The sequence below is a fragment of the Musca autumnalis genome, unplaced genomic scaffold (assembly GCF_047663935.1).
Source record: "Musca autumnalis isolate F117 unplaced genomic scaffold, ASM4766393v1 scaffold_4, whole genome shotgun sequence".
Lineage (NCBI taxonomy): Eukaryota > Metazoa > Arthropoda > Insecta > Diptera > Muscidae > Musca > Musca autumnalis.
In genome coordinates this window covers 92,403,955-92,417,019 of record NW_027411977.1, presented here as the reverse complement: position 1 = coordinate 92,417,019, position 13,065 = coordinate 92,403,955, and the positions used below count along the sequence as shown (strand labels likewise).

The window sequence follows — 13,065 nt, the reverse complement described above, 5'->3', positions numbered from 1 at the left end:
CACCAAATATTGTCAACATAAGTCCATATTTAGGTATAGCCCCCATATCACGGTATATCCCGATTTTTCGATATTTTGAGAATTTTAGCTACATTTTTGAACGAACTATCTGTTATTTGACATTTTAAGTTCCCAGTGGTCACGAAACTTCTCCACTAAAAATGTTCTACATAGGTCCATGTTTTGGTATAGCCCTCACATAACGATAAATCCCGATTTGCGGTGTTTTAAGGGGTTTATCTACATTTTTGATTGAACTACCCGTAATATGACATTTGAGATTCCCTGCAGTCAACAAACTTCTTCGCCAAAAATTGTCAATGTTTAGGAATAGTCGCCATATAACGGTACCTCCCGATTTTCAGTATTTTGTGGCTTTTGTCAACTTAAGTGCATGTTTAGGAATAGCCACCATATAACGGTACCTCCCGATTTTCTGTACTTTGAGGGTTTTAGCTACATTTATGGACTAAACTACCTGTATTTTGACATTTGAGGTTGCCTGCAGTACCAAAACTTCTCTATGAAAAAATGTCAACATGTTTTGGTTTTAGACCCCAAGTATGTTTGGACGAAATCCGTTTCAGACATTTTGGAGTAGATTTAGCAACGTCTATCTGGCTGCAGCGCATTATATAGTCTATACTTTGTACATCGTGAAATTTCTACCAGACTTAGATGACCTGCTTTCGAATTGCTTTGCACTTAGTATTCGCTGGCCCCATTACGACGGTACAAGTTTTTCAGGGACAAAACCATACTTCTTGAGAAAAAAGCCCGAAAGGTGTAAATACCCCGTATGGCACCATATGTACCCAGCAAAATTTGAAGGAAGGGGTTCCATGCGATGACGTGATTTCATGGCACCTTTTGCATTGGTTCAAACGAAGTCGTGAAAGATCCGATCTTTTCATCAGCATTTGAACCCATTCCATCGATCCAATGAGATGAATTTTGTGTTTTTATTTATAAAATTTTTTCTAAGAGAGATCTGCTGGTCGAAATGAGACCAAAGGAGGACATAAACTCAGTCACGTTTTGCGACGTTATCCGACTGATCCGAAGAGGTGCTCAAGTTATTTTAGTCGACAGTTTGTAGAGCAGGGCAAATTGAAGATTACTACGTAGTATTAGATCTCGTCGAGGAGGAACCACCACAATTTACAATAGATGATGTTGCGAATGTCATTAAGAATCGTAAATCATACAAAGCGCTGGGTGGACCCAGATGAAATCTCCATGCTAATGCCGAAACAGCTGTATGAGTATCTAACAAAAGTTCTAAACTTGTCGCTAACCGCCCGAAGTTTTGAAAATGGACATTATGGTCCCGCTACTGAATCCAGACACGGATGATTGGAAAGTTGAATCGTACACACCTATTTCGAGGCTTTACGTCTGCCCAGTAACAGAAAGAAATAGCAATATTGTTGCCTATCATCTGCTCGGAATTGTGCAGCCGTCTAAATTACTATAGGACAATGATTGATGACTTCGCGCAAAACATCTGCCCAGCATGCGACACAGGCCCGCGCTTTGCACCTTTTTAACTGCCCTGCCAAACATACTCAATAACTTCGTAGCAGCCTGCAACTGAAGATAGACCCAGATTAAGCAGAAAAATGAACATACAATCATATCTTTTACAGCAACAACATAGCTAGATCGGATCAGTTCCTTAAGATTAATCATATACAATAGGCTTGATGTTGTCGGAGACTCGAAATCACAACCAACGTTGTTAAAACTCTCGTCGTAATGATAATGTAATTGCAAAGGGTTGGTGAAAATGACATGCCAAAGCATTGGTGGAAATGACATGCCAAAGCATTGGTGAAAATGACATGTCAAAGCATTGGTATAAATTACATGCTTATATAAAATTCATCGATGAAGATGCTAAAAAGATGACATGCCAGCTCACTTCCACCCATGATTGAATGGCATCTTTGGCATCGAACATGTTGCTGGGTAGTGGCTGGAACACACGATAACTCTCGAACGGTTCGTCCGATTCGGTCAAAATTTGCCTTGGTTCAAGTTCAAGTTCGAAGATGAGGCAGTAACCAATTTCGTCCATCCTTTCCACATCATAATATTTCTACGAGACATATATCAGGTTCGAATATAGACTATATATGTCAACTTCTTCTGGTATTTCCCCCACAAAATTTCCGAAACGTGCAGTTTAAGAACTGCACTCGATTCCGCTGCCCCCATTTTTGAGCCGCCGTTCAAGATTTTTCAGCGTCAATTCCATACTTCCTTAGAAAACAGCCCGAAAGTTGTAAAAAACCCTATGACAGTAGTGGCTGGAGCGCACGATAAAAAATTAAAAAAAAAAAACAGTAAGGAAAGGATCAAAGTCGGGCGGGATCGACTATATGATACCCTACACCATATTTATATAGGAGCTACATCCAAATCTTATTTGGCACATTTAGTTCTAGATCAAATTCGGTCACACATTCTTCCTAGAAATCGGACAGATAAAATGTGTTTAATGCAGCAAATACCTGAAATCAGCCGAAAATATGTATAGGAGCTATATCCAAATCTGAACCGATTTTCACCAAAAGCAATAGCGTTCTTGCTATGGCTCAAAAATTATATTCCCAATTTTTCAGCTGAATCTGACAATAAATGCGACCTGTACGTTGCGAACGGACGGACATGCATAAATCGACTCAGAAAGTGATTCTATGTATATCCCCAAAAGGAAATATTGGTCTATCTAGTTTCCTTATGCATTTTACATACAAAAGCACAAAGGCATAATACCCCTTGACACAGTGTGGTGTAGGGTATAGAAATCACTAAAATGGTGTGCGCTATATCTGTTGAACGAAACAACCGATATGATCCGAACTTATGATCTCCTATTATTTTGTCCAAATGTAGTTTAACTTCAAAAATGGTTCATATCGGTCATCTCCTTAGGGCACCTTCCTCACAAACGGTCAACATTTTTTTTAATTAATTAATTGGATTAATCGAGCTAACATGGCCTAAGGAGTTTTGTATTGAAAAAATGAATTCTAGCGAAATACCACACACTCAACCATTACGCTACGATGTTCAACATTTTTGTTTAAGTGCAGTTGTTCGGAAAATTTGTGGGCACGATAACTCTTGAAGGGAGTAGCCGATTTGGTCCATACTTTGCACATCGTGAATTTTCTACCAGGCTTAGATGAGGTTCCAATATGGAGTCAATCGGCCCACTTCTTCTGGTACCTCCCACACAAAATTTCGGATAAGTTCAGATTAGGACCTGATCTCGCATCGCTTTGGTTTTTGTTGCAATAACTTGTATTCACTGTCCCCCATACTAGCCTGAACGATGCAAAAAGCCCCTATGACACCGTATGTAGTGGTTGGAGCACAAGATAACTCTCGAACTGTTGAACCGATTTGGTCCAACATTTGGTCTTCGTCATATTATATCCAAACTTAGTTTCATGGGCAATACCGGTCAACAACTTTCGGTACTTCTCCCCAATATTTAAAAATGTCACTAAAATGCTTGGACGATATCAACTGAATGGGGCAACCAATTTGGTCCAAACTTTGGATCTCCTAATATTTTATCAAAATTTAGTTTAACTTCTAAAATGGCCCATATCGGTCCTACCTAAGGGTGCCTGCCCTACAAAAGTTCAACATTTGTGTCTTAGTGCAGTTAATTCCTAATCCACATTTTTGTCGGCAAATTCAAATGTCCAAAAAGTGCCACAAAATTCTGAAGAGACCTTAAATACATTCGATCTGTCGGGTATATATCTGTCGGCAAAGCCGACTGGCACTTTTTTACTTGTTTTTGAACATTTTGCTTTCAAGACGTTATATATTGGTCTAGTGGCATTCTCTGTCCGAAATGAATTTCTGTGCACGTTGGTGATGGCGAATATTTTTGGTCCCTCTTTCCATACAAGTGCGACCACAGTGCAATGCAGAGATATTCATCATTACATGATCTACAATGGCCTAAAAATTTCCCCTCATAGTGGTGCAGGGTACTGAAATTTCATGCTTTAAAAAATCAAACTAGAAATGCAAGTGATTTGATTTTATATTCAGTAAGCAACAACATTGGCCCAAATACCACACAACAGAATAACTCGTTTGACAAACTTGACAAATAAAGTGATATAACCTATTTTAGAATCGAAAATCTCAAAAGGAATATGGTAACATGGGGCGCCTTCGCCACTGGGGCGGCTACGCCAGCGCCGATTTTCTCGCAAAATACAAGTGCTATAAAAAATCCGTTAAAAGCAAAATTGTGAGTTTAATAAAGATCTATCATCTCCCAAAAGTTGGCAATTGTGTCATAGGTATGATAGCGGACGAACGCGGTTTTGTGTTTTCAGGGTATTGGGAAAAATAATTATGGTAGGTATTTTTTGTGATATCCTCTTTACCTTTTGTGATATTAAAAACACATTTTATACCGTTAGAAGACAACTACTAAAGAATATAAATCCCAATAATTCGCATGAAAAAAGCAGTTGCAAATATCAATATATTCATATTATGAAATATGTAAGGGGTGGGGCGCCTACGCCATGATCGGGGCGTGGTGGGTTAATGTTAGAAATTTGTCATGTTTAACTTAAATTCTTTATACCGTAGATATACCACACTATAATATGAAGTTAAAATCAAATATTGTCCTAAACGTATCTTGTTTTAGTTATATTATAATTTTTGTACCTAAATTCAAGACACCTACTTCAATTAACCGCTAGAATCGGTTACTTTTTGTGAATTTTAAAATAGTTTTTGATTATTCAATAGAAAACATGTTCCTTTTTTGCATAATGTTGATATTTAAGGAAGAAGTATGATAAATTACAGTTTTAGAGTCCGTTGGAGAATGTTCAATATCGATGGCGAAGCTGCCCCATGGGTGGGGAGGCTTCGCCACTTTTTATACATTTTGTAAATTCTCAAAAATAATATTTTAAAAACAAAATTATAACCATTTATATATCAAAACTTATAGTCAAGATACGCTAATATTTGTACCAAAAATAATATTTGAAAAAACTTTAACGGTGTCGGCATGAGAACATTTTGAACAAAAACGTGGCGAAGGCGCCCCATGTTACCATAACTCGTAAGCTCCTTTACGAAAGGTAAAATGTTTAATGTTTCAGTCATATGTTTGTTTTTAATAAATGATTCCGAATACTGTGCCAAGTTGTCAATAGCAATCATAATAATAACAAAAATTATGTTTGGTAGTAAAAGACCGCTAAGTACACAACGCATTGTTAAGCAAAGAAATTGTGTGTTCAATTAGAGACGGACGGACGCTCGGGGTACCGGAACAAACACTCTTAGAAGAGCGACAAATCCAATGACTTGAATTGTGGTCAAGCAATTATTATTAATATTTTGCCGGGTAGGTGGAATGAAAAAACAAAAATATTGATCAGAAACCGTGATATTTGTAACATTGAAATGGATTTATTGTGGATTTAATGGAAGTCTCAATTATTATTATTTTGTTTTAGATACGCCAAGCCAATATTTTTTGGGAATTTGTATAAAAGTCAGCAATTGTAACCCTTCCAGCATCAGTTTCATAACAGCAATTCAAACAATAACAACATCAAAACATTTTCATTAAAATACAAAATATAAAGAATGGCTTTTAAATTTGTCCTAATTTCCGCTCTTTTGGCAGTTGCCAGTGCTGGTTTCATTGCTTCCAATCCCACCCACTATACAGTCACCAAAGTAAGCAATCCTTCGGAACATGCTGTTGCTCAAACTCATGAAAGTGTAGTTCGCTCGTATGACGGTACTGTGTCGCAACATTCCAAATCGGTGCACACTCCCTATTCCAGTGTTCACAAAGAGGATACACGCATCCATAATAATGTCTATACACCCAAGGTTGTGGCCTACACCGCTCCAGCAGTGGCCAAGACTATTACCTATGCAGCTCCCACGGTAACCAAGACAGTTTATCACGCTCCTGAAATTCATGAACACCATAACGAACATGTTTATGCTGCTCCTGCACCCACAGCTGCTGTTTACACCCATAGTGCACCCACTGCAGCCGTGTACACTCATGCCACACCAGCTGTTACCACTTATACCCATGAGGCTCCCTCTACCCAAACTGTTTATACTCACAGTGAACCTGCTCCAACTGCTGCTGTTTATCAACATCATGAAGTTCCATCGACCAGCACCACAACCACCACTTACAATCATGCTCCTGCTGCTGTTACCACTACCAGCTACAATCATGGACCTGCTGCCACAACTTATAGCCACAATGGTAATGGCGTCTCAGCTTATGGATCTAGCCAAACCGTCCATTACTCACCCGCCAATATGGTATCCCACATGAGTTTCGATGGCTTCGGTACCCATTGGGGTTATTAAGGAGCATCGAGTGTATTCAGAGAAAATCATTTTGTTGTTACTTCAATCGATATTGTTGCGTAGAAACTGCATCCGACCCATTTCTATTTCCATTTGTCTAATTATAATTGTTATATATGCTAAGTATTAGTTACAAATAAATTAAATCAGTATTGAGCAAAATTAAAAATTGTTTATTGTTCAGTTTTGAGGCTTGAGGAATTAAATTTGTTATTCTGTTTTTAACATATCAAAATATTCATCGGAGATCCCATAATCGTGATCAGGGTAAAATTCTAAGACTATATAACAATGTCAGTCTGTCTGTTCTTCTGTCCGTCCGTCTGTTGAAATCAAGATACAGCTTGCAATTTTTAAGGTACAGAAGATTCCATTACTCCTAGGAGGTTTGATATTGCACATGGGCTATATCGGTCCACGTTTTGATATAGTCCCCATAGAACGGAAACACCAAAATTTCGGTATTTTGAAGGTTGTGGTCTTAATATTCCTCAGAAATGGCTGAAATTTGGTATTTAGTCTTCGTTGGCGGTATGAAACTTCCCCTTACCTTAGTATAGAACTGTACCTACCTATTTCCGGTATTTTGAAGGATGTGGCCTCAATATTCCACCGATTTGGCTGAAATTTGGTATTTGGTCTTCATTTTGGGTATTTAACGTTCCATATGAAATTTGTCGGTATAAGTCCAGGCCTTATTATAGACCCCATAGAACGGTACCTCCCTATTTCCGGTATTTTGAATGTTGTGGCCTTAGCATTTCACCGAAAAAACCGATATTTGGTATTTGCTGTTCATTTGGGGTACTAAATGTTCTATATGAAATTTGTCGGTAGAGGTCCACGCCTTCATATAGCCACCATAGAACGATACCAACTGATTTTCGGTATTTTGAGGGTTTTAGCGTCATTATCACTGCGAATTGGCTGAAATTTTGTACTTAGTCTTCGTTGGGGGTATAAAGATTTTTCCCAGAAATTTGTTGCTATAGGTCCATGCCTTCATATAACCCCCCTGGAACGGTATCTCCCGATTTTCGGTATTTTTAAGGTTGTGGCCACAGCAACCCACCGCAATGACGGAAAGCCTTTCTGACTAAAATTCGTATTCGGTATAGGTCCACGTTTCGATATAGCCCCCTCCCGATTTTCGCAATTCTGAGGGTTGTGACGTCAATATCCCACCGAAAGACTGAAATTTCTTATTTAGTCTTCCATGGGGTTATAAAATACTCCAGAAGATAATTATCAGTATAGGGCCGCGGGTTCCTATATCCCCCATAGAAGCGTACCTCTTGATTTTCGGTATTTTGAAGGTTTTGCCGAAATATCGAAAATTTGATATTTAGTCTTCTTTGAGTCTAAAAAGTTCCGCAGGAATTTGTAGGTAAAGATCGACGTTTTGATAGCCCTCCCCCCCCCTGGAATCATACCTCCTGAATTTCGGTATTTTGAAGGTTAGTCAGATTGTTTTACCGAACTTCCTGAAATTTGGTATTTAGTCTTCTTCATAAACGAAAGGAAACTAATTGTTTCATTTTACTTCAATACAACTCGTGGTGCAGGCCTGGCCGAACTTTACGCCGTTCTTACTTGCTTTTTTTTAATATGGCATAGGTGAGATATTCCGCCCCCTTCGAAGTTCAACAAAATATGATTCCTATTGTCAACAGAGCCATCCCTGTACATTACCTGAAAATTTCAGGAAAATCGGTTCAGTAGTTTTGTAGATGTACGATATTTTTAACAGTGTGCGTGGTCAAGTCTATGGGTCCCAAATAAGTAGGTAAAGTCTGAGACATAAAAAAAATTGTCTCGCAAATTAATTTCCAAACGGATGCATCCGTAATTTTTGTTAATATAGAATTTTTAAAAAAAGTACCCCGCTCTCCCGCAATTCGACAAAATTTGTAGCCTATTTTCACCGGGCGTCATACCTGATAATTTCAGTTATGACGAAAATTTCAAAAATAGAATTATCCAAATCGGTCCAGCCGTTCTCAACTGAACGACATTTGATTTTTATTTATAAAGATATGAGAATTTCTGTGTGAAATCGGGCACTTTTTCACTGCACTGCTGCTTCTCAGCAAAAGATTTCAGTGTATTTTCAGATTTTTTTTTGACTAAGTCAAAAAAGTCGAATTCTGTAAAAACTATATGCCGTGCTCTGCAGCCACTGCACATGGTGCCATATGGGTTTTTACAGCTTTCGGGCTATTTCCTCAGGAAGTATGGACTTGCCCCGGAATATCTCACCTGTGCCGTCGTAATGGAGGCAGCAAATACAATTTGTTACAACAAATATCAAAGCGATTCGAGAGCAGGCGTTAAGCTGAACTTTTCCGAAATTTTGTGTGGAAGATACCCGAAGGAGTTGACATATATAGTCCATATTCGAACCTGATCTATGTCTCGTAGAAATATTACGATGTGCAAAGTGTGGATGAAATTGGTTACTGACTTCGATAGTTAATTTGTGAAGGAGATACCGTAAGGAGTAGACAGATATCTCATCTTCGATCGTAAACTATGTTTGTACAAGATATTACGAAAGCCAAATAGCAGGTCTTAAGTTGAAATTTTCCGAAAATTTGTGTGGGAGGTATCCGAAGGGGTGGACCATATTGGAATCTCAGCTATGCCTCGTTAAAATAATACAATGTGCAAAATATGAACGACATCGGTTATTCCCTTCAAGAGTTATCGTGCACAAAATTTTTCCGAAAAATGTTGATCTCTTGTGGGCGAGGTATCTGAAGAAGTGGGCCGATATGGCTAATCTTCGAACTTAAACTAAGTTTAAACAAAATATTACGAAGGCCAAATTTTGAAACAAATCGGTTCATCCGTTCGAGAGTGTGAAGAAATCGATATGTACAGGAGCTAGAATGAAGTCCGAAAATTCTACCAAAGAGTTAAACATCAAATTGATGGCTTTGGAGCTTGAAGAGACCAGCAGAGTAATAGTGTGCTCAGGATTTGGAAAGAACATTTTTCCAAACTGTTGGTATCCAATACTAGCAAAGGCGAAGAAGATACCACAGATCCATCCTATAAGATAGTTTTGAATGTATACTGTACTGACAAGAGGAGGTAAATACAGCAATAAACTGGCTAAAGAAAACTAAGGCAGCAGTAGCCGATGGCTTATCAGCCGAGCAATTGAAAATCGGAGGCGATACGCTGATAAAGTGTATGCATCAGCAAGTTAACATCATCTGGCAGGAAAAACGCATAACCGAAGATATTATTTTCTCTCTTATTGTTAAAAGTAAAAAAGTGAAAAAAATTCCCTTTTTAGCATATTTTAGTCTGCATAATAAATCTATTGATAATAGACCGGAATTTTTCACAATAAAAACCCGCCCAAGTGACATTCTTGGAATGTGAGAAAATTTTACTTTTTGACAATTCGATCATTTCAAGTTTTAATGGCACAAACCTGACATTAGCTGTGTCTTTTTACGTGATAATTAGTAATAATTGTTACTAATGCTGCAGATTTTGACAGTTGTATAAAGGAAAAGTTGCTAAAAAAATGTTCCAGCCACATTTAGTAAACAAAGACATAAATACAACAGGATAAGACATTTTTTTTGATGTCATTCTTCAGTGAATGGCTTTTGAATTTAACATATGGTGATATAACATTTTTTCTTTTATACATTTTTACGTATTTAACCGAATTTACCGATCCAATTGACATAGAATTATTTTTGAATAGATCCTTGAATGCATAAATTTCGTTTCTGATACCATTACATGAAATGTTCCTCCTTGGTTGCGATTTTGAATAAACTGCAATCTATTAAGGGTAATGTTTCTATACAAAGTTTCGTAAACATTTTTTGTTGCATGCATTTTGTCTAGTCTTAGTTGTATTTATGTCTTTGTAGTAAATGAAAAGACACCCCTATTATTACAATTTTGTGTAAATACTTAGTGAGTCATTTAAACGCGTTCATCAACGTTCTTTTATGAAAAATTTGCCGTATATTTGAGGGGAATTACCCACATTTTATTTTATGGAAAATGATTCACTTCTAAGCATTGCAGTAATGCAAATAAACATTATTCACAGTCGTTTGTGTTGTAAATAGTTTCTAGTAATGGGTGTCGCCATGAAGATAGAACACAAAAGCATAATACAGTCGAATTTCTCTATAACGAACTCCCCTATAGCGAATTTTTCTCTATAAGAAGAACAATTTAAAACACAGCTTTTTCCAGCCCTTTTCCATCTATTTTAATCTCTCTATAACGATTTTCTCTATACCGAATATTTCTCTATAACGAAGTGTTTTTTATTGCACAAGTGGGAATTCTCAGACAAAATAACCTCTCTATAACGTCAAATTTTTTCTCACTGATGTTTACACAATAAATGAGAAACAGAACACGTTCATAGCGTTCTTTTTATTGAAGTGTACATTAAAAAAAAAGAGAAGAAAAACTCATTTATCAGCACTTTTAGAACGAAAATTGTTTCAAAATAAGTGTCTAGTTGCTCGGAAATTCGACATCTATGCTGATATTGAAATACAGAAATAGGGTATCAAAACGTATTGAAGATGTTACGATGGAAGACCATGTTAATATCGATCGTGAGTCTTTAATTAAGAATTATCCCTTTTTTGGAGTCTCGAAACAATGTTTCCGATAATATTTTTTCTTCCATTGCAAATTGTGAAGACTTTGATAAATCAAAGTGGCAAAATCAATAACAACTGAAAATCACTTCTTATTTCAATTCTAAATAAAAATTCAATTTATGTTTATTCATATTCTCTCGTTTGTTCCTTTATTACTAGACATCGGATTTTGCATATTTTTTAATAATAAAGATACGAAGATTCTGATTGAACCAAAATTCGTTTCAAAGAAATCTAAATTCAATGGCAGGGTCATATTTTGTATTTATTTTGCATATTTGCATATGCACAAAATATGCAAAAAATATGCAAAATATGCAAAAATATGCAAAAAATATGCAAAATATGCAAAAAATATGTAAAATATGCAGAATATGCAAAAAATATACAAAATATGCAAACAGTTTTTGGCCGAAAATCGTCATAAAAGTCATAAATTGACAAAGTGTCCTAAATTAAAATTGTTGGCCGTTTGACGTCACTTTTTTAGCAGATTATTATGCTATTGAGACCCCTTACCACAGTGTGGATATAAAAATATGGTTATATGTATATTGTAATACCATTTTTTTATTATTAACCTATTAAAAAATATAAAATTTGTTAAATTGTCAAATATTTTATTTAAAATTCAACATTTTCTTTGTCTTAATTTGTTGCATTAATCTGGTTTTAACTCAAAGGGAAAACATCGATGTCGGATGTTTTTTATGCGGCACTCCCCTAAAGTGTTTAGTTTGGTTAGATTTTAAGATTGTTAAAGTTTGAGCACAATTGGAATATGTTAACACATGTCACTGGGGCCTCGTAGTTATGAAAATCTCGATTTTTTGGCTATTTGACGCCTTCAGCTACCCATATCTATGAAAAGGTTAAAACTATTTGCCCCTGTTATGCATTAAATTAAATGCCATACTATTTTTAATATTTCTTGCCGAACAACAAAATACGTAAGTAGTATTGAATTCAAGATAATAAAGCCAATGTCCCGAAACGCCTTAGGGTGAAAATGGAGTCTATTGTGAAAAAACCCTATTTACAGTATTTTATTTAACTTCCTTTGGTGTCTGTTTAGTTCAAATCTAGTAACTTATTTTCCACACAGTTGTAGTTGTCCAATCGAACTAAAACTTTGCACACTTTTCGGACTTGGATGACAATACATGAATATGAAACCAAAACCAATATGGGTCCATTTTTTTATTAGAGCCCCCATATAGCGGTACCACCCGATTTAAAGTATTTTAAGGATTCTGTTTAACATTTTTTGGCCGAATTGGCTATAAATTGGCATTTGGTGTTCCCAATGGTACAGAAACTTCCTCACTAAAAATGCTGGACTCAGGTCAAGGTTTTAGTATAGCCCCTATATAACGGTACAACACGATTTCAGGTATTTTAAAGTTTTTATCTACATTTTCGGCCTAAATTGGCAATAATTTTGTTTTGAGGTTCCCAGTTGTTAAAAAAAATTAAATGCTGAAAAGTTAAAAATAAAAAATAGTTAAAAAAATAAGTTACAGTGTATTATTTATAAATGCACTTAAAACTAGAAAATAATTTTTAATGATTAAATCTCTCAAATAAAACGTTTGCATTTGAATTAAAAATTGCGGCAATATTAAACGGCAAGCGTTTTATTTGAGAGAATCCATCATTAAAAATTATGTTCTAGTTTTAAGTGCTTCTATAAACAAAACATTGTAACTTAATTTTTTTAATTATTTTTTATTTCTTCCCATATTATCAATTTTTGGGAATGAAAACAAATATCTTTTACATTTTGTTCATATTTAAGGTTATTTAAGGGACTGACATAATGTGATTTTGGATACATCTAGGTGAAGATGACTACTTGGTGATGAACTCGACTCCTTGCTCTGCTATGTCGTTCACAACTTTCAAGTTGTTTAACATCCTTTACCCTTCCTGGTAATTGATGTTCTGCGGTCAAGTTGCAGGATCTTTTTCAAGAAATTCGGTAGACTTTTTCTGGAAATTT

At 36.1% G+C, this 13,065-nt stretch overlaps 1 protein-coding gene across 1 annotated transcript; it reads left to right on the top strand.

Annotated features, from left to right (window-relative positions):
* The first annotated feature begins 5,655 nt into the window (after positions 1-5,655).
* Positions 5,656-6,479, top strand: LOC141402576 (uncharacterized). Its single transcript, XM_073984132.1, has one exon. It carries the CDS (start codon positions 5,656-5,658, stop codon positions 6,406-6,408), a length of 753 nt encoding a protein of 250 aa, XP_073840233.1. The 3' UTR covers positions 6,409-6,479.
* The last annotated feature ends 6,586 nt before the right edge of the window (positions 6,480-13,065 follow it).

Bases quoted from the DNA above. Each gene is read 5' to 3' on its own strand.
- LOC141402576 (XM_073984132.1), top strand. From the start codon at position 5,656: ATGGCTTTTAAATTTGTCCTAATTTCCGCTCTTTTGGCAGTTGCCAGT.